Raw genomic sequence first — 20,959 nt, 5'->3', positions numbered from 1 at the left:
GGGAACCAAGTATAATATTTATTCTTTTCTATAATGAAAACCAAAGGATCTCGAGGCACTTTTATCTCTCTCGAACTTATTTCAAATTTTATCTTTCCCCTGGCTTAATTTTATTTTATATTATTATTATTTTTATTTATTTTTTTATATATATTACTTTTTTCTTATTTTTGTCTATTTTATTTCCTTTTCACTGTTCTTGTTCTTCATCTACTGTTTATAGTTGTTGAATTTGTATTTGCTGCTATGCTAGTTCAATAAAAAAAGAAATAAAAATAGATCAGTGCATTCTAGGATATACTTGATTATACATTTTACACAGTAACGTTAGCTCAGTGTAGTTTTTGATGAACTTTAGCTATGATTAAACTAAGGTAATTAATCTACTTGTTTATTTTGCTTTTCATCAGAAATAAAATACTCTAAAGGACTGTTGTTATTGATTCTTAAGGAAAGTTTCTCAGTTATGTTTGTTTATATTACTGGAAGTAGTAATATTAGGACATTTAAGTAATTTTTACAAACAAACCTTACAAAAACAATACTGGTCTGCATCTTGAGACAAAACAATAGCACTGATATAGGTTAAGAAACGTAAGCACAAGGCGGTTTTAAGTTAATTTAAAAACACCAGTTAATTATAGCATGTTATGTGTATTAGTATTCATTAATTTAATATAATGCAAAATAATTAATCGATAAGGCGTCTGTGGGTGCCAAGTGGGCAAGACTGTGCCTCCTTCAGCCAATCTGTATTATGTCCATTTTTTTTGCATGTGTGTCATCTGAACCCCCTTAATTTGAATTATTTATTTTAAGATTTTAGGCAAATATTTTAATAATTTAAAAGCACATCTACTTTTAAAAACACTTATTTTTCATTGGTTTAAAAATGTTAACAGTATATTTTACATACAATTAAAACATTGTTTTTATTACCCATTATTGAATCTTTGTCTGGTAATTGTTCATTGGTACATAAAACTTACTGTCCATTTAGGATGAAATCAGTTTTCTGATATATTGTACTGTTGTACTGAAAGTGAAAGATTAAACAAAATAAATATTTTTGATACCTTTTTTAGTTTTAAATATTTTTTTACATTTTATGATTTTATTGTAATCATTTACAAACCTTATGCAATTCCCCCGCCAACCACCAAGTGTTTGTGATATACTTATATTTGTGTGAATTTAGTGGCGGACACAACATACAACACTGTAATGAGATCTTGCTCAAGTTTGTATTTTTAATTCATTAAACAAAACAACCACAAAAACATAAAAAGGTGTCGTCCACACAGGCATACAGTCGTGACGTAATAAATGACTGAGTAGGGTCATGTTCAACAGTCCTGGTATGAGTCAGTCAGCAGTCTTTACTGTAATAGTCAAGAACAGCACCAACAGCTATATATTATTTCTTCCCGAGTGCAGAAGAAAGTGAAAGTCAAGAAAAAAACGATAAAAAAAAATAAAGTCGGCCCATTGAAATTCTGACTCAAGCATTTTGAATTATGTAATTTTATGCAATCCATTTAGACATGGCAGATTAATGGACTGAACATGAAAGTAAACATGCAGTTGCAATAAAACCACAAAAATGAGAATATGACTGCAAATGTGAACTGGTATTTATATTCAGACTGGTATAGGATATCATTGCAAGTGATGTTCCAGAATTGTAAATATACAAAATGCGCATAAAAAAAACACAAGACTTTCACTCTCTTTCCATGTACAGTGACTGGCATATCTAAGACAAAGTCATAACATGCCCTCTTAGTCTCTCAAATATTAAAGCGCTGACAAGCACAATTCCTAACCAGCTACTAAAGATTACATCCATTATGAGACAAGAACTCCAGTGCCACCTTTAGACCCTCCTCCTTCACTTTCTTTCGCTTGACTGGCATCTGCTTTGCCTTGCTTGTCATCCTCTCCAACTAATCGGATATTGTAACGTTCACGATATTCTGTCAACTCCCGTCCTTTTGCCTGCATCTGCGTGTTAAGAGACTCCACAATCTTCGAAATCTGATATTTAAAGAAAAATTATATCATCACACACAGTAGCCACAAACGTTTGATGCTTAAACTGCAATTAAAAAATGACTAAATGTGAAAATGTTTAAGCAGATTGTTACCTGTTCTTTATTGTTTTCTAACGCAGGCAGTACTTCTTTGACAGTCCTCTCCACAAGCACACCCCCGACTAAACGAAAGCACTTTCTTGAGGGGTCTACTTCCTTTAGTGTGTCAATCACAAGGCTGAAGAGAGAAAGTGATTAGCATTAGACCAAGAATGTACAAACAATGGGTGTATCTTTATAAAAAAATATATGTGTATCAGAAAATTATTTCAATGGCACTAGACTTATAAACATTACTTTGATTTTATGTTCTGTATACTTCTATTTTTTATTATTATTATTATTATTAAAATATGGCCTTATGTTGTTCCACACAACCCTGTATGATTTTTTTTTATTCTGCTGAACAGAATATAAGATATTTAATAAATGATGGACTTCCATGTTATGAAAGTCAGTGGGTATCTTCAACTGTATGGTTGCCATAATTTATCAAAATATCTTATATTGTGTCACAGAACAATATGTAGGTGAGTGAATTAAGACATAAAACCCCAACATTAACCCCTTTCACACATAAAGCCCTTCCCAATAGTTTTTAGCAAATGACAGGATTACCAGCATAATTTCTGTGTTTTTTACAGATTAGCACTAGAATGCTGGCAGCATTCTAGTGCTAATCTGTAAAAAACACAGAAATCGGCTGCATGTGTATTTGATCAATTTACAGTCAAGGTTAGGCCTTTATGTTATCTTCTTAGATTTCAAGCTAATACATTGGCATGCACTATTTTTTAATTGTTACACATTAGGCTTGTTTGAGATTCAGCTTGCCTTGCCTAGAATTTACATGAGAGCAGACGGCTGCAGTGAGGGGAGGAGTGAAAAAGTGCAGGCAAGCCGGACGCTTCATAAATCTCGCTGTGTTGTGGACTGCAAACGTCAGCAATGGAAGAGATTGCGTTTAACGTATTTTATCGTTGATTAAACAGATGCAACTGAAATACCAACAAATGCATTTACATTAAGATGTTTATAAGGAGAATCAACAAAGGTGAACTGTTCATTACTGGAAAAGGCTACTTTGTAGCCTAAATGTTGGGATGTAATCTCAGTCTAGCAAATTCGTTTCTGTGTGAAATATAAACAGCTCACAGTACAAATAATTCAACACCAATTCAAAAGTTTTAAAGGAATTTATTAAAAATATAAATGTCATAAGTCAAGAACAAGTTGAAAAATATAAAACTACTAGAGGAAGTGTAGTTTTTAGAATTAAGAAGTCATCAGCTGACATCCCCGGGCCAATGAGCATTAAACTGTGTCGTCAGCAAGCAGGGATTAAAGTGAAAAAAATTCTTCTGACTGAAATTTTTTTCAGGCCAAGTCATATTCCTTTAACTTACACTTTATCTAGGCGAGACCAATAACATTTTAGGGGAGATTTTTTTTGCCATTAATTCCATATTAAAGTCTCCTGTAGTATATAGGTAGCTGTAGTTTACAGGGAATTTCAGATTAAGGCGAAACAGCTAAATAACTCACTATATAAAAAGAAAACATGAATATCACCACCTTTAATGAATCTTTTATTAATTATTAATTAATTAATTGTAAATGTATTAATTTGAGCATTTACTAATATTTTTTTAAAATCAAAGTTGAATTACTGTAATGACATAAACAAGAATGCTTATATACTCTATATTTTCATTGTTTGTTCATGTTATATAATGCATTTACTAATGTAAACAAATACAACTTTTTCATATCATATTATTCAGTACACAAACAAATAATCCAGGGTCTGTTCTGTTCACAAAACAGCTTACAGTCACAGCTCTTATACAGTAACGTTATGTATGAATATAAATCCTAAACGAGTAACTGGAGTCAAACTCGTGTACAATAAGCACAGGATGTCTGTAACCATAGTGAAAGATGTAAAATGAATGACTGTACCTTTATCAACAAATTATTATGTTACAATAGAGGCAGCGCTGATGTGCTATTTTGTGCGCAATGTTTCTGCTGTTTACTTTCTCCTAAGACCTAAATGGCCGTGTTTATATGAGGATATTTGCAAAGACTGGATTTTTGACGCATATGTTTATTTAAGGCCAATAAAGCGGCAAAAATACTCACACAATGAGATGCGAATGCGCGACTTTGCGTGCCCATCTGACACAGAAACAGCGGCCGCATTTTGCACTGTTGTTTGACTTTGAATGGCTTAAATCACTTGTTTTTAAACTGTGGTGCTTAAATATGTGTACAAATGTTACGTTTTTGTGAACACACGCAAATGCAACTGCAAGAACCGACATGTGGTTGACATCAAAGTCCCGCGAAAGCATTTCGGAAGCAGTCTCCTCTTATGATTCCTCGAATCGCTCTCACGGGATTTGGATGTCATCTGCCTCCTGGTTCTTGTGGCGCCACATGAAGTTTACCCACGAGTTTAACAAACCCGTTGTATCAGCCACTGGTTAGATCAGCAGTCAAAAACGGGACGCGGGTGATCACGTACAGGGGAAATCATTTACCCCCAAAATACAGCACCCCTAGTCATACTGTGCAAAGACACGCAAGTTACCTGGCTTTTTGGTTTTCTTAGCCCACGAACTGAAAGCCTTGCCAATCTTCATCATTTCGCTAAGTCAATCTCCAGGTCTTTTACACCTTTATCAATCTCCAAAACATCGGAGCCTTCCTGCATTATAAGTTTGTCCATGCTAGCTGAAATAAAGTTTTACCTCAGCTTAACGTGATACAGCCAGAAAACCCGGAGTGGATCCGGTGCGTGGTGGTTACAGAACGCTTACAGTGGAGAGAGGAACGTGATTTGGCTCCACTCCAGGCTTTGATCACATCCCACTTAAAAAGGTGAATACACGTCGTCTTTATGAAAAGTGAATTTAATAATTTTTCAATTGACGGAAATCCGTCTAGCGACGGAAAACTTTAATCCATGAGCAAGTCTTTTCCCATCGTGCTTTTCGTCAATGCAGTCGGTGGAGAGCAACTGCGCCCGACTGCAGAATCCGACGAGAGTTTTTTGGCACACGTCAGCGTGACATCATAGCAAGTCGGACGTAACTCGGACACTTTTTTGGCGTCATGCATCTCACGGCAATCGATTCTGCACAGAATTTGCTCATCTCAAACAAGCCTAATGTTGTGTACAAGTTGGTGCAAGAACTGCAACATGCTAACATGTAATGTAGTGCTGCACAATTAATCGCATCGCAATCGCGATGTCAGCCTGTGCAATTATATGACAGCAAAATGTTGCAATTATATTACATAAATAAACTTGTTAACACAAACTTTCTGATAACAGTTTGATGATTTTCCTTGCTGTTTAAAAAAAAGAAAGAAAAATGAACAAAAAAGGCAGTGCACGTGTGGCATGCACGTGTGTGGTGTGCTTCGTCACTTATACCAGAGCGAAGATGGATGCAGAGGAGGTTGACCGTGATCTGGTAGCTAAAAAAAAACTCTATGTCTGTTGTATGGCGGTATTTTGGATTTAGGATTACTGACACTGAGCAGTTGCTACATCACGTGGCAATACGAAAACATTTCTAGTTTTACAAATACAAATTTTAGCTAAACTGTGTGTGGATTTTCTTTAAAACCCATCAAGTTGACTCATGATACCATTTAGTATAATCGCAATCGCACATCGCAATTTTAGCATCAATAACCGCAATGGAAAAAATTACCCAAATCGTGCAGCCCTAATGTAATAGAACCCAACATTGTTGCCTTTACAACACCGTGACTGTCGTCATGAAATCAAAATCTAGAATTCTTATATGTACATTTCTGTGCATTTCATTATTTTTTTTTTAAATCATGTGCCTTAATAATCTAAAATTAAATCTAAAAATAATCTAAAAATAAATAAAAACCAGTAATCTCCTCCCTTCCTCTTTACTTCCTGTCACGAGGAAAAGGACAGAGGGCAGGACTTGTTTCTGCCCCAAAAAAGATTGCAGGCCCAATTCCAACAATACAATCAGTTCTCGATGAATGCCACCATACATTTTGTCATCACGGGAGTTATCGGGAATATATGGGAATTAATGGGAATAAACTGGAACTTTGAAAACAAGGGACAGCTGCCTGTAACAGGTAACTTAAATATACTTAAACTTATTTTTAACTTAAAAATAACTTAAAAAATCTTGCAGCATCAATTTGTTTAAAACAACAAGACTTACTGCAATTTCAGTTAAATTTCTTCCCGGCACATTACTTAAGTCACATGCACACAGCACACTGCTTACTGAAGGGCCACACCCCCTCTGCATATACTTGCATTATTTCATAACATGCACACATTTCTTGATTCCTGCACACAAAATAATGTCAAAATATCCATCTTAGTTAGCCTGGTTAGCCAGACCTACATCAAGATGTAAGGTCTGGCAACTCTTCACACAAACGGCTCAATGCAAGGGGCGGGATATAAGGTTGTCCCTCAAAATGCCTCTGCACGCAATAGGATAGCGCTATGACGGATCAGAGCAACGAAGAAGGTGACGTAGTTACTGTAACCAGTCGGCAAAACTCCAAACACATCTTTCTTGCTTAAAAAGGACTTCAGTAGGGTTTATTTGCTCTTCTCTCAAAGAAAAACATAAGTCTAAGTCCTCCAGAGTCGCGGCCAAAGCCGCTTCAAAAGATAGCTGTTCGCCAGCAGCAGCAGCCATTCTCTGTTTTCAAGTAGGAACCGTTGCAGCTCTGTCGTCATCATGTTAAGCCCGCCCCACAGACGCTACACACGATGTGATTGGCCTGACCAAATTTTGGTTTTTGGACCGGTTAAGTGTATTGTGAGTGCCTAGACTAAACCCTGGCAGCAAATATATTTTGCGGCCGCTAGGGTGCGTCTAGATTTCTAGGCTACATCTTAGTATGTATTCTCGTAAATTACATAAATTTGTTTAAAACTTCTATGGTATTATATTTTGACTAGCAAATACCAAAATGCGTTTATACAGTAGCTAGCTAGTAGCCACCCATTAAATCAGATATCTTAAATTTAAGTTAACACTATTATACACATTGTATTACCTTGCATGCATGCATGGCTGCTTATGACCAAATAAAATGTTTATGTATGTTACTATATGATAGTTTATATACATTTCCCTAAATGTTCAAGTAATTGCCATAATTTCCAAGAAAAATTCCATAAATTCCTGTTAAGTTTCCAATTTGGAATATTTCCAAAGTTCCCCAGATTAAGTTCCCAAGGCAAATTTCTATAAATTTGCCCCTTTGTAACCCTACTTGTGGGTAGGCATGGGCAGGTATAAGATTCTGGCAATGTGATAACCTTTGGCAAAATATCACGGTTTCACAGTGTTGCGGTATAGCCATTGCAACACTAAAATGTGTTATTTTCAAATGCCATGTAAAAATAAAGCCTTTAAATATAATATGCTTTCAAAAATACATAATATTTTCGTAATGTATATTAAATGTAAACATCAAATCAAATCACATGATTGAATGAATTTTGTATAAACACAGCTCATACCTTAGAGACGGTATAACAGAATATTTTAGTGGTTTTGAAACCTTGACTGTTTTAAACCTCGGTATACCTTGAAACCGGTAACCGGCCCATGCCTACTTGTGGGTAATATCAGCCGTGTATTTGCACATCAAATTTTGACCTGTAGTAGTACACTAGCCGGGTATATTAAAGCACAATCAATTTCCAAATGGTCATATATTTCCAAATGAAATGTAATTGGAAGTGGAAAATAGCAGGAACAGCTTGTGTTTTTCACTGTAAATTGATTGGATACAGAAAAGTAGGCGTTTCATTCAGAAATGGAACTCAGCAGACTGCCAATTGGAGAGGGCGGGGTTAAGAGATGCTCTGGAGTCACACTGACTTCACAAGAGGGAGGAAGTACATTTTCAGATTTTGACCCACATGGATAAATTAGGGATGCATCGATACCGATACTGGTATCGGCCTCGATACCACATTTTCTAAAGTACTCGTACTCGTTAAAAGTCCCCCGATACCAGGGATCGATACCACGGTCTGAGAAATGTCTATGTTTGAGTGCCGTGTAAGGGGTTAATGCCTCTTGTGTTGTCCAAAGAGGCAGAGTTTACAAAAAACTGGAAAACTAGTCACTTGTTTTTTTTGTTAAATTATATGACTAAAGCTGTTACCTGTAAATTTGAATCATGTTTTTTATTAAGTACTCAGTATCGGTATCGGCAAGTACTGAAATGCAAGTACTCGTACTCGTATTCCAAAAAAGTGGTATCGGCGCATCCCTAGGATAAATAGTTTAAAATGAACACAGGAATTTTCAATAAAAAAATTAACTGTCAGTTTTTATTTCATAGGGACTTAAATGACACTAATTTCATACTACTACGATTTGGGACATACTAATTCCTATTTCAAACACTGTGTTGAACAGATATTCGGTAAATTGGGACTTTAGCTGGGGCCACACCTAATGATTTTTGCACAGATTATGAATATAAATTGACTAATTATGCCTTGTCTTTGTTTATAAAATCACATATAAAAAAATAGGCAAAACACTATGTGTGTGTTGAGTCCAATCTTAGAATGTTTCAGCAAGTTGTTAGGTGTGTCCCCAGCTTAAGGGTTTGTGTTAAACTAAAGAAAAGAAGTAATTTACATCTCAGATGAAATAAATGTATTATGAGAGAATTTTCATAAGTGGGTGAATGATTTCTTTGTTAATCCAATAAAAAAAAAACAGGCACAAATAAGCCACATAAAATATATAACAATAGTATTTTGTGAATAGAGAAAACACAAACACACCTGTGCTCATTGATCTCCATATCAAACTCGGCAGCCTTGGAGGCCATACTGCGCTGCTCTTGACGCATCCTCTGGAAAGTAGCCACAACCTAATACCCAGAGAACAATATACATTAATTATGGGAAGTGGAGACAAAATTACCACTAAATGTATATATTTTTCTAACCACTATTTTCTCAGGATCATGATTCATTTTGCATTAAAAAAAACACACTTAACTGACAAAACAATAGATGCATCCGTAATCTTAGCAATAACTAATATCCATTATTACAATAATCCTCATTTGGGAAGTTCTGCTATTAGCATGGCAAGAATAGTGGCAGACGTACACATGATACACATTCCTTATATAGACAACCAGGGACTGTACTTCCTCCTCATGAATGGACACTACCTTCTCTTAACTACCACAATTTGTTGGCGTTTATAGATTTACAGCATTATAAGCCGATACATGCTCATTTTCTTATACAAGAGCATAGGTTTTCACTGCTACATTACAACTTTACCAATTGCACCGTTTAAAACACAATGATAGGCACACGATATACTATACGACCAACGTAGAGTCGCTGTAGTGCAGCTTTCCTGTGTGCATCGATTTGAGAATTCACGATTTGACGCATCAATCATTCGCCAAGCAAATACGAAGTTAGTGAACTACTTTAACATTCCCAATGCCCCGTTACCTGCTCCGCGGAGGGAGTGGACTGCTTTCCCCCACCGCTTTTACCGCTCGTGTTGTTGCTACTGTTCGCTGCCATGATGAAGTGAACAGCACCTTTCTCCTTAGGACCTCAACACGTGACATTTGCGAGTGACGGCGAACATGCCTGTCTAAAATGTATGCGATCTCCGAATACTTATTTAAACGAGTTTAGTGTGCGATTTATTTAATATGAAAACCAAAATGTCAGGGCACGTAAAGGGATCGATGGACACCAGCCTCTATATCAAGCCGATTTAACATTAATCATTCTCAGATTATACATTTTTGACATCAACAATTCAATTTTCACTGGTGAAGAATAATTGTGATAGCAAAAATGCATATCCGGGGCGGATATGAGTGTGCGACCCAGTAGTCTCTCAGTCGTTTGTTTGTTTGTTTGTTTGAATTGTGTTCTGTAATTGTTTTTTAAACTACGTTTTAACTGTGGTGTGAAGTTGATATACGAGTAATGTCGTCCTTGATATTAAGAATTCGCATTTTACTACTGATGTCTTTCCTGATATCAGGAAATATAGTTGAAACATGGAAATTACTAATAAAGTCATCGCAGTGATGCTTCTTACTCCTGTCCAGTCTGTGGCGGTGATGCAGCAAAAGCTGGCTTGCCAATCGCTAATAACAGAAGAAGAAACTAATCCAATCAGAGACAACATCCGGGTTGTTATAGGCCGTTTCTCAATCCGAAGGCTGCAGACTGCGGAGGTAGCATATGCGGGCTGCATACGTCATAAAGTCTGGTTTATTTAATTTAACTAAGCAAGTCATAAGCATATTACAATAATTTACTTTTAACTAAGAATAATAGTCAACTGTATAATCGTTAATATTCTGAAAGAAGAATTATAAATGATGTATGCAGCCTACATATGCGACCTCAGTAGACTGCAACCTTCGGCCATATAATGAGAAACGAAGCACCATACACGCTGGCGACACCAGCTGGTCAAAATGTGTAAAGGCCCAAACACACTGTGATGACACCTTCTACAAACAATTGCAAATACACATGTTCACAACAGTGTAATGCTTTCCATAAATTTACAAATCATTAAATGATATCATTATTGCGGTATGTCAGGGGATTACATAGACTTAACAATATTGTTTTCCAAAATCTCAAAATGTTCCCAAACAATCGCCCTTGACTTTTATTTTATTATTATTTTTAGCGAATCAAGGGATTTTTCATCGAAATTAGGGCTTTCCGTCACTCGTTTTCGATGCCATATATTCAAAATGCGCAAAAAATCGTGGTGATGGGGGAAAAATAATAAATAAATAAAATTGGTGATGGAAACATGGCTACTGATTCGAGTTCATTTTTACATCAACACCCCCTAGTGGTGAACCATCGGAGTATGACGTAAGAAAATATGTGTTCGACTTTATGTGGCGCTGCAAGAACCGACTGCCGGATGACGTCGAAGTACCGCGAGAGCGATTGGTAATTAGACTTCTAAGTGTGATTTCTCGACTCGCTCTCGCGGTACGTTGACGTCATTCGCCTGTCGGCTCTCGCAGCACCACACGAAGTCGAAGATGCCTAAAGCCTCGCTAAAATCACGTAACTTGGCCAGTTTGAAACACGCTCCGATCCAATGATTCGAAAAAATCTTGGAAATAAGGATAATGTAACAAAAAAGCTTTAATAAATGTTTTACTCCACACTGGTCTTTATTCGAGGATATAAACTATGAGGGAAAGTTCTTCAAATGAACTGTGGAGGGCAGTAATACACCATTGAAGTGTCTAAACTGCCGCAAATTATACAAGAAGAAGAAGAAGAAGATTCGCAACAAATGATTCGCAACAAATGATTCGCAAAGGTTTCGAAGCCTCACGAAGCAGTGTTTTGAAAGCGACCATCAGTAGGTTGTTTTAGCAGTACCCATTTTATGTCCCACTTGGATCTTCCAATTTGTGTTTCGCCACTCAATTAAATAAAATAGTTAATGTTTATTTCTATGCGTATTGTGCCAGAATGGCTAAATGGTGTGTTTTCGCAATACGCCAGCAGTAAGATTAGTTATTAGCTTGGCAGAAAGTGCAATGGGTTTAAAGTGCAATCTGTTATAAAACAAAAACGGTTCTGTGTTATGTCAAGACTATTGTTCGCCGCAGTGAAGGGGCAACTACCACCGGGTCCATTGGCTTTGAAATTCTGGAGAGTGCAAGGACAAATCAGGTAACGTTACTGTTTCTCAAATATAGTAACTTAACAGCTCTCACAATATACAGCAGTCTACAAAATATAATATAGAGCAGAATAAAAAAGCAGCTGTTATTTGAACTTGACAAGCTTTAGCAGTTTCACATTTTCATAGGTTTATTTCATTAGGTTTTGTTTTTTAAATCGTTTTTTATAAACAACGCTTTATGTACATAAAGCTTAACTTTGCTTAAATGGATATGTTTACTTTATAGTATATGTAGTATATTCTCAAACTGTTGGCTTACAATGAATGTCATATGCTTGGTCCAATTTTTTGTTACCAAAGATCAGAGAGCCATTATTCCAGATAAAGCATCCAGTGACAGAACATATGTGGTGGTGTAAAAATGACTGATTAATAAAATAATATGCTTTCTTTTGTAATGTTGTTAAAAATAAAGTTAGCATATTTTATATAACCTCACTAAATAATACTGTACTCTTTTTATTTTTTATTTTGTCAGGATGTTGTCATCACTTCCAGTAGCAGCAGTTTGTCAAATGACTTCCACCCCAGACAAAGAAGCCAACTTTACAGCATGTAGGCGATTGGTTGAGCAGGCTAAAGAGGGTGGAGCAAGTATGGTCTTTCTGCCTGAAGGCTTTGATTATATTGGCTCAAGCCGAGAGGAGACCTTACAGCTTTCGGAGAGTCTTGATGGTGACATCATAACCCGCTACACTCACCTGGCCAAGTAGTTTGATGTTCGCTGAGAAAATAATTCATTTACTGTAAACTGTATTCTTGTACCAATGTAAGATGAAAGATAGAGGTTTGGCATTAAACATGAGGATTTAAAGCACGGTTGGGTTAAAATTTTCCTTTAACCTCTTAAGACCTGGTGTGTCCACATACATGGACATCACATTTGTTGTTGTTTACACCATAATTCTTAATTCTGTGTTATTGGAACCTTGTTGTACATAAACATGAAAAACTGCTTCATGTTCAAAGAAAAATATTATAGTGATTTTTATATTTATTGGGTCTTCCTAACCCCAAATAGCTGGAAGAAATCTAAAATGCAAGCCAAACCAAAGTCCGGGTCTTAGGAGTTTAAACTGGATGCCAAAGAAAATTTGTTATTGTCTCCGTCAATAATAATGACAAAGTATGCAATTCAGGAAACACATTACATGAGTTTTGTGTCTTTTAGAAAACTGGATGTGTGGTTATCTTTGGGTGGATTCCATGAAAGAGGTCATGACTGGAAAACTGATCAAAGAATTTATAACAGCCATATTATAATAAACGGACAAGGTACCCTTTTAATTTCTTTCTTAGTTACCTTAGTTGATACTATTTTTCCCAAAATAGTTCTTTTTGTCACATTTTCATTGCCATGTGACACTTATGTCCTTTGACCTATGACATAATCAGAACAACCTTAATCATAAGTTAATTAAGAACTGTTAAACCTTGGTTGGTACCTAAATAACTTAAAATGCCACCTGATTCATAGATTTCCAGTATTGAATTTTTCGTTTTTGGAATTTGGCGGCTCATAAGCTCGCGTGGCACGACAGGACTGTAAAATTTCCATCAAATGGACACTTAAAAATCCACCCGGAAGTTAATGAAATGAGAGTAGACCTTTCCAGTGCTAAACCCGCTGCTGTGATGACAGGCTGTTTGGCGGTTTTGTTGTGGTTGCTAGGTGGTTTCCTGGGTGGCTCATGGCACAAATGCTTTTCGAGTGTATTTTTTATTAGCATGATGAAACCAAATAAAAAATTAAGAACTAACAACGTGCTGTGTTTTCCTACCCCCAGGTACAATTGTGTCTGTGTACAGAAAGGGACACTTGTTTGATGTTGAGTTAACAAGTAAAGGTGTGTCCCTTAAAGAGAGCGCTTTCACTATACCTGGACCCCGCCTAGTCCCTCCAGTACAGACACCCATCGGAAAGGTTGTACCAGAACAATCATAGCACAACAAGTAGTAGAAATATACCTTAAAAGTTTATATTTTTTAATACTTCTGCTTTTTTTTAAAGATTTTAATGATTTATATTTATGGTAGGTTGGCCTTGGTGTCTGCTATGATCTGCGTTTTCCTGAGCTGTCGACAGCCCTGCAGAGACAGGGTGCAGAAATCCTTACATACCCTTCAGCCTTCACTGTTGCAACAGGGACTGCACACTGGGAGGTACAACACATTTATGACATCATCACCAATTAATGCAGTATGATGTTACAAAAATTTATTTTGTCCAAACTTTCATGAGTGGAAAACTCAATAAATCTTTGTTTTGTCAAGATTTTAATCGCATATAAAAAAATGTATGTACTGTCTGAAGTTAATACTAAAAGCAAAACAGATCAATGATGAATGGTCTGTTCATGCCAAGAATGTAAAATTTGAGTCCTATTAAGGAAAGTCTGTTCATTTGACCTTCTTGGCAATGTTGCTGGACAGCTTTTTTCCAGTTACACTAGTAAAGCTTTAAACTACCTAAATGGGGAGAATCTGGAACCCCTCCCCTCAGGTTAAAAAAAATCTGCATTGGATTTCCTCATATGCATTTCCGCTTGCAAATGTAAAAACAAAGATGGACCGAGTTGAGTAGCTATATTTATTAACTTTAGCTGCACTGTCCATTTACTCCATCACTGCTGATGCATTTACAACAACGTACACAACAAGCAGCTTCTACTTCGGCTTTTGCCTTGAAACTGTAACATGCCCATGAACATTGCCTACTAGCGATCGGATGTATAATTGCAATTTATGCGAACAACGATGTTCTAACCTACGGCGTAGAGTCTAAAGAGTAGGGCAAAAGTATAAACTACGGTTTACCTATGCCGTAGATGCAATGCAAAAGTCAGACGCAAAAGTATCAATCATGATTTTGACCTAATCACTGAGAATATTTATTGGGCTGCTTGGGTTGATCAACAACCAAAATTTAAGGTGCATTTTTTAGCTGATAATTTTTTGAATGTTTATGCACAAATATTTTTAGTGTGTTTTTAATCCAAAGACCTTCAGTTTAAAGGAATAACTCGATAAACTGTGTGATTGAGTTTCCGGAATCGTTTTTTTTTTTTTTGCAGGTGCTTCTTCGAGCCAGAGCAATCGAGACACAGTGTTTCGTTATTGCTGCTGCACAGGTTGGGGTTCATCATGCCAAGAGGACGTCTTATGGACATGCTCTAGCTGTGGATCCATGGGGCGTGGTGCTCGGGGACTGTGGGGGATCTGATGTAGGCATAGCTATGGTTCAGATTGACCTGCAGGGACTACATAATGTCAGGAGAGACATGCCGGTACAACAGCATCGAAGAGCAAAGGAGTATTACTGCAGCTTGGATTAAATTGACTGTAATACACTGAAAAAATTATAAAATCAGCACTTTGTTTGCCCCCATTTTTCATGAGATGAACTCAAAGGTCTAAACAAAAGGCCAATTTCTCTCAAATATTGTTCACTATTCTTCGCAGAGATAATCCATCAACCTCAAATGTGTGGCATATCAAGATGCTAATTAGACAGAATGATTATTGCACAGGTGTGCCTTAGGCTGGCCACAATAAAAGGCCAGTCTAAAAATATGCAGTTTTATCACACATCTCAATGCCACAGATGTCGTACGTTTTGAGGGAGTATGCGATTGGCATGCTGAATCATGCTTAATCAGAATTTATTCGGCAAATGCATTTCCATCTCCCATTATTCGCATTTACTCTTTTTTCGCAAAAGTCTAACGGTACATTGGCATGGGGCGTAAGTGTTAAAGCTTCTCATTAACTTTTAACGTGTGATGTCATGTGTTGCCGAACTGAATTGTGGATCTGTCAACGTCGCGTCACTACCATTGCTCGAGAACTTTAAAATTTTATACTTTTCAAGCGCCAACGCATGCGTCAGCCAATCAGATTGCCTTATGCAAATAATCTAATGCAGGCCAGCCAATTCTGTTTATGCAAGACCAGAGCATGTGTTGCGGACACTGTGATTGGCTGTTGGCCAGGCTTCAGACAAGCCTTCCGTCGAACGTTAACGGTTTCGCCCCCGTGTGAATGTAGCGCAAAAACCTCAAGCGAGCTTAAAAACGTTTTTTTATTTGAAATCTTACATTTTCATCACTCGTTTTTGATGCGATACTTTAAAATGTGCATAAATTATGGTAATGCAAACATAGCTAGTGTTATAATTTTGTTCAGTGTAAATATGTCAAATGGAACATGTTGTATACATATTATAGCCAGCGCAAAAACACCTCAAGCGAGCATAAAAACGGTTTTGATTTGAAATCGGCCTTTTTCATCCCTCGTTTTTGATGCGATACATTAACATGCGCATAAATTATTGTTATGGAAAAATAGCTAGTGTTATAATTTTGTTCAGTGTAAATATGTCAAATGGAACATGTTGTATACATATTATACATTATTATACATACATCAAGGTATGAGTGTGCATAACCTTTAAATTAATTTTTAAAAATGCTTTTCATTAGGTTACAAGTGTTGCAGGGTTGATGTTCTAGGGGGTTTCCCAGACAGGACTTAAGCCTAGTCCCAGACTAACATAAATGTTAAAAAGTGTTGTCTTGATTGAAAACAACTTGCTCTGACATATCTTAAAATATATCAGTGTTGTGTCTCAAGATGCACACTAGTAATGTTTTTTTATTATATATATATATATATATATATAAATTATGCCTTTGAAAATGACTTAATGACTGATGACTGATTTAACTAAGGCATAGTCATGGCTTAAACTAATCCCTGTCTGGGAAACTGCCCCCTAGTGTGCATTTGGATATAATTGAATCTTTAATCTCAAATAAATATTAAACTAAATTATTTTCTGTATATATTTATGGATTTTACATGTATTTTTAAAGAATACCATAGAACCATGTCAAAAATATGGTTATATCACTGTATGGTAAATTTTTGCCTGAGTATTTGATCAGTTCACATATGAAACCTTCAAATACACAAATGAAACCTAAAATATAAAAAAATGCTAAATGTCAACTGCCTTTTGACTCTCTTTGTTTGTTTATCCTATTGTTCATGCTTAAGATATTATATTATACCAGGAGCTTTTAGTCCCAAATCCTTTTGATAGACAGAGAGAATTTAATTTAGGGCTGGCCTATAATAGCATGCAGACAATATTGTAATAATATATTTACATTCTTATAATGCTTGCGTTGGGAAGCCTTAAACAGTAATATTTAAATCATATATTTGCCTTCATTAAATTTTACATTGTGACACTAGCAATGAAACAAAACTTTTAAGCCTAGATACTGTTGGTTATTACTAAGAAATTATTAACTATATATAATATTTGTTGGATATCATAATTATTTAATGAATCAGGTGGGTTACGTGCAAAATAACAGCAATAAAGGCATTGAGATGAAGCTGTAAAGATCGGATCACTTCAAAGCTTCTGCGCTGTGCAGGAGGCGGAGGGGGCACCGGAAGTGAACGTCACATACACAGGAATGGCCCAAAACAAGCCGCACCGGAGCAGAATGATAAACAATTTTTAGGAGAAAAATGCATTTTTACTTTATGTTTGTGTTGAAGGGATGAGTTATTTCTTCAGAGGTCGTTTCGAGACATTACAGAGGTAAGTTTGTCACGTCCGTGCTCAAGCGCGTGCGATACACATAGCTTGCGCGCAGGTTCACATGATCAGTTTCTCTTAAAACGCATTTAAAAGCCACTGTCACTTTGAGCACTATATCGTGCTTTACTATTTGTTGCTGTAGAAATATTATTTTGGTGTAATTTTGTGTTGTTCTAGCGCATGGCTATTTTTCATTCAGTTTATTCAACACCAGTGAGATACACTTGTAGTCACTGCTATTCTTTTATGACGTTTAGCTAAGCATTTTAGTTTGACGTGGGTATTTTTTCATTAAGCAGAATATCACTTTACTGTGTTTATAAGATGCCCACATATAATGATTCTTTATATACACACGCTTGTGTCAGTGTCATATGGCTTATTGCATGCATTGTCACTTAAAGTATGTCAGTCTGACTGCTTTTCCTTTAAGTTACAGCAGTGCACGTGGACACACACAGACTGCTTCAGATACTATATTTACATTAGACATCAAGTGATGACTTAACACAGTAAAATGAACAAAAATGTCCTCAAAAATCTGAACTTTTGGTAAACACAATATAAAATTAAATTTTCCAGAAAATCTAAATTAAAGATATATGTTTAATAACTTTCAAATCTAGGAACCATGCCCTTGAGAAAGTAAACCATGGTAACTCTATTTAAACCATGGCTAATACAAAATGACCATGGTTTGGCAACAACAAAACACGGATTAACCACTTTTGTTGTTGTAAAACAGATATTGCTAGCCGATACAATGAAACATGATTACCTTGTGTAAGGGTGGTTGGAGACGAGAACCCTGATCTATCTGCTCGTGTACTCATACAAGTTCACAACATTATACTTTGGTAGATATACCCATTTATAAAACCGTTAGTTCCAATCCTTGATTCTGATTGGTCAATAGATGTGCTATATTCAGGCTCATACACGGGAATGACCATAGATATGTATATAAAGGCTAGATGGCTCAAGGCGGAGTCAGCTGTGTCGTCACTTGGCGGCCATCTTAGGTCAGTGCTGCCATAGTGCTGCTCCCTGCTGCTGTGGACGGAAGGTGAGTGACATACGCCAACTAAAATGCTCGTAACTTGCTGAATTCTTGACGGATTTACAAACGGTTTGGTTTTTTACAAACGTTATTAACGTGGCTATAATTCTGGATGCTTTAACATGTTTCATGAATTTTTTATTTATTTTTAGTATACGTATTCAGTGTCATAGGTACATCTTTGACGTTTATAACAAACCAATCCGTTTGAAAATCGGTAAAAAATTAAGCAAGTTATGGTCATTTAAAAGTACCTGCATCATTAAAACTCAATGCTACGAGTGAGCGAGCGCCCTGTCCTAAGATGGCCGCCAAAATGCGGACGTTCCACTCAATTGGCCATCAGCGCGGACGAGCCATCTAGCCTTTATATACATATCTATGGGAATGACCGCTTCACTCAATGGTTCTATTTATCACTGCGCCTTTAGCAACACCCTTAGCAACCACATGTATCAGTTTGAGAACAATTTGTTGTTTTTATTTGAGCTTTCATGCATATTACACATTGAAATGTTGTTGTTCACGGCCAGGGACTATTTTTTTTCTAGCGGAAGGAATGCTTTTATTGATTTATCTTCATGAAAGTTGCACTAATAATTATTTTTTACGTTAATATAGTGAGGTAACCATTTTATAAAAGCAATAAAGTGCTCGAGGCAAGTGCTGTATTGTGAATAAGTAACGGCTGACCTTGTTGCAGGCACTCTGCTTCGCGTTACTTATTCACAATACAGCACAGCCCTTGTACCTTATTGCTTACTTAAAATGTACCGTCTTCTGTTGAGATGAATGTACATTTTAATGGAAAGCTCTTTTAAAGTATTACAGACGTACTTGTTTTTTATGTTCTGGATATTATATAGATGAATGAAAACTTAGCCGTAAGCTGTAAATATGACCATGTTCCTTTTTGAGTTGAAACTTCCTTTTGTAGGGAGTTTCATCTGACAGAAATGACTGAAAACGGCAAAAGCTGCAGACAGAAATCTTGTTACTGCATATTCTCCTCAAGGGCTTTAAACTTGGCACAGTGTTGCTGGTTTTGAACACAATTTGAATGCAATTTAAGAGCTCATAATGCAAGAAATTCTCCCAAAAAAATCAGTTGTTACTGAATTCACAAATATTTAATATTTTTTTTAAATTCAGACTGTGATTTCATTTCTGGAGCTATGCCTGTGTGTAATAAAAGTGCGTTCTCATATAATTTTTAACTGCTGCATAAAACTTTTAAAAAAGTCAAGAAAGACTGCAGCAACAGTAAAAGTGTGTGTCAAGTGAAGTTGGATAGACTTCAAACATATGATCTGCACCATATAGCACATCTGACCTGTTACATTAATATTTGACATCACAAGATATCGGTCTGTATATGATATGGAGGTATTTTCTATGACTTTTTGTTTATGCATATGTTTATACTTATATTGTTCATCTTTATTAAAACTATAGTGAGCATTGACTTGTAAGCATAACTTTTTCAAAAACAACTGTCTACACATAATAGAGTTAATTTTGCTTACTTTTTTGTATTCATTTTAGGATGGGTTTAATGACAGACTTTACAATGTGACTGTTTATAATCACTTTTTGTGGTATTGTTTATCAGCTGTATCAATGTTGTCTTAACTAGCAGTTAGGAAAACAAGTGATAGTGAGAACCCATCATTTCATGCAGATCTGAAAATGCTGATTCATCTCTAAGCAACTATCACCTTGGCAATACTACCATGACAACGGAGTGAAAGCGAGTGATGGTTAAAATTGTGTAACAGTGTTTGAGGCTTTATGTTTCAAAATGCAGTATTTTTTTTAAACAATAGGTTGTGTACAAACCAGGGTTCCCTTAGACATGGAAAAAATACACATATTTTGACAGTAAACGTGTACAATTGTAAAAGTCATGTCTCATCAATTTTTATACTAAAAATTTAAATGCATAAACCCAAAGGATTGTAACCTGACCCACAAATTAAAGTCCCAGAGGAATCAATAGGATTTCTTAAAAGAATCCTTAGTTATCGTTAACAACTGAAAAATCATTAGAATCTATTCATCAAAAAGTGTGTTAACCCTAATCATTTTTACGTAAAATCAGGTCGTAATAAACAAAAATATTGATAAGGCATTTAACTGTTTTCTCAGTATATCTCCTATCAGCATCATTTTAGCGTGTTCAGCTGTCGCCGCACTATATTTACAATCTGTTTACCCACCTTTCTTCTTGCTGACCTTAAGTTGTGGAATTGTTGCTATGGTGACCTAATTGACTCGCCTGTCAGAGATTTTGATTGATGCTGATGTCACATGCACAGCCTGTCAGTCATCAATGTGGCGAGATCTAGAAAGCTTAGGCAGCTGACTTGTTGCCTTGCTTCCTCATGAGGCAATGACTTTGAAGACATGAAGG

The 20,959-nt window shown here is 36.1% G+C and overlaps 3 protein-coding genes across 6 annotated transcripts in view; 2 read left to right on the top strand and 1 right to left on the bottom strand.

The window, feature by feature from the left end:
• Positions 1–1,236: 1,236 nt before the first annotated feature.
• Positions 1,237–9,784, bottom strand: pfdn2 (prefoldin subunit 2). The gene is made up of 4 exons (XM_065294364.2): positions 9,628–9,784; positions 8,935–9,023; positions 2,148–2,271; positions 1,237–2,037 (listed from the first exon to the last, which is right to left on the bottom strand). The coding sequence occupies exons 1-4, from the start codon at positions 9,700–9,702 to the stop codon at positions 1,849–1,851; spliced, it is 477 nt and encodes a 158-aa protein (XP_065150436.1). The 5' UTR covers positions 9,703–9,784; the 3' UTR covers positions 1,237–1,848.
• Positions 9,785–11,455: 1,671 nt separating this feature from the next.
• nit1 (nitrilase 1) lies at positions 11,456–16,879 on the top strand. 2 transcript variants are annotated; one of them, XM_065294363.1, is made up of 7 exons: positions 11,456–11,539; positions 11,776–11,856; positions 12,348–12,578; positions 13,041–13,144; positions 13,657–13,793; positions 13,907–14,032; positions 14,944–16,879. In XM_065294363.1, the coding sequence occupies exons 3-7, from the start codon at positions 12,349–12,351 to the stop codon at positions 15,202–15,204; spliced, it is 858 nt and encodes a 285-aa protein (XP_065150435.1). In that variant the 5' UTR covers positions 11,456–11,539; positions 11,776–11,856; position 12,348; the 3' UTR covers positions 15,205–16,879. The 2 variants fall into 2 exon arrangements, with proteins under 2 accessions (XP_065150435.1, XP_065150433.1); XM_065294361.1 differs by having other exon boundaries at positions 11,461–11,856.
• A 454-nt stretch (positions 16,880–17,333) lies between these two features.
• clcn3 (chloride channel 3) overlaps positions 17,334–20,959 on the top strand; it is a 40,947-nt gene continuing 37,321 nt past the window's right edge. For all 3 annotated transcript variants that reach the window (XM_065294358.2, XM_065294356.2, XM_065294359.2), the window contains exon 1: positions 17,334–17,486. The gene's annotated coding sequence lies outside the window, so the exon portion shown is untranslated. The remainder of the gene's footprint in view (positions 17,487–20,959) is intronic.

The sequence above is a fragment of the Paramisgurnus dabryanus genome, chromosome 2, assembly GCF_030506205.2.
Source record: "Paramisgurnus dabryanus chromosome 2, PD_genome_1.1, whole genome shotgun sequence".
NCBI lineage: Eukaryota > Metazoa > Chordata > Actinopteri > Cypriniformes > Cobitidae > Paramisgurnus > Paramisgurnus dabryanus.
This window is presented reverse-complemented; position numbering and strand designations above follow the sequence as displayed.

What these genes read in the sequence shown, in the direction of transcription:
- pfdn2 (XM_065294364.2), bottom strand. Translation starts at nt 9,702, where the DNA reads ATGGCAGCGAACAGTAGCAACAACACGAGCGGTAAAAGCGGTGGGGGA. An exon ending in ATGGAGATCAATGAGCACAG is followed by an intron (nt 2,272 to 8,934) that starts GTGTGTTTGTGT and finishes TTCTCTCTTCAG; the next exon opens with CCTTGTGATTGACACACTAA. An exon ending in TAGAAAACAATAAAGAACAG is followed by an intron (nt 2,038 to 2,147) that starts GTAACAATCTGC and finishes TTTAAATATCAG; the next exon opens with ATTTCGAAGATTGTGGAGTC.
- nit1 (XM_065294361.1), top strand. Translation starts at nt 11,768, where the DNA reads ATGTCAAGACTATTGTTCGCCGCAGTGAAGGGGCAACTACCACCGGGT. An exon ending in CGCTACACTCACCTGGCCAA is followed by an intron (nt 12,579 to 13,040) that starts GTAGTTTGATGT and finishes TGTGTCTTTTAG; the next exon opens with AAAACTGGATGTGTGGTTAT. An exon ending in TATTATAATAAACGGACAAG is followed by an intron (nt 13,145 to 13,656) that starts GTACCCTTTTAA and finishes TCCTACCCCCAG; the next exon opens with GTACAATTGTGTCTGTGTAC.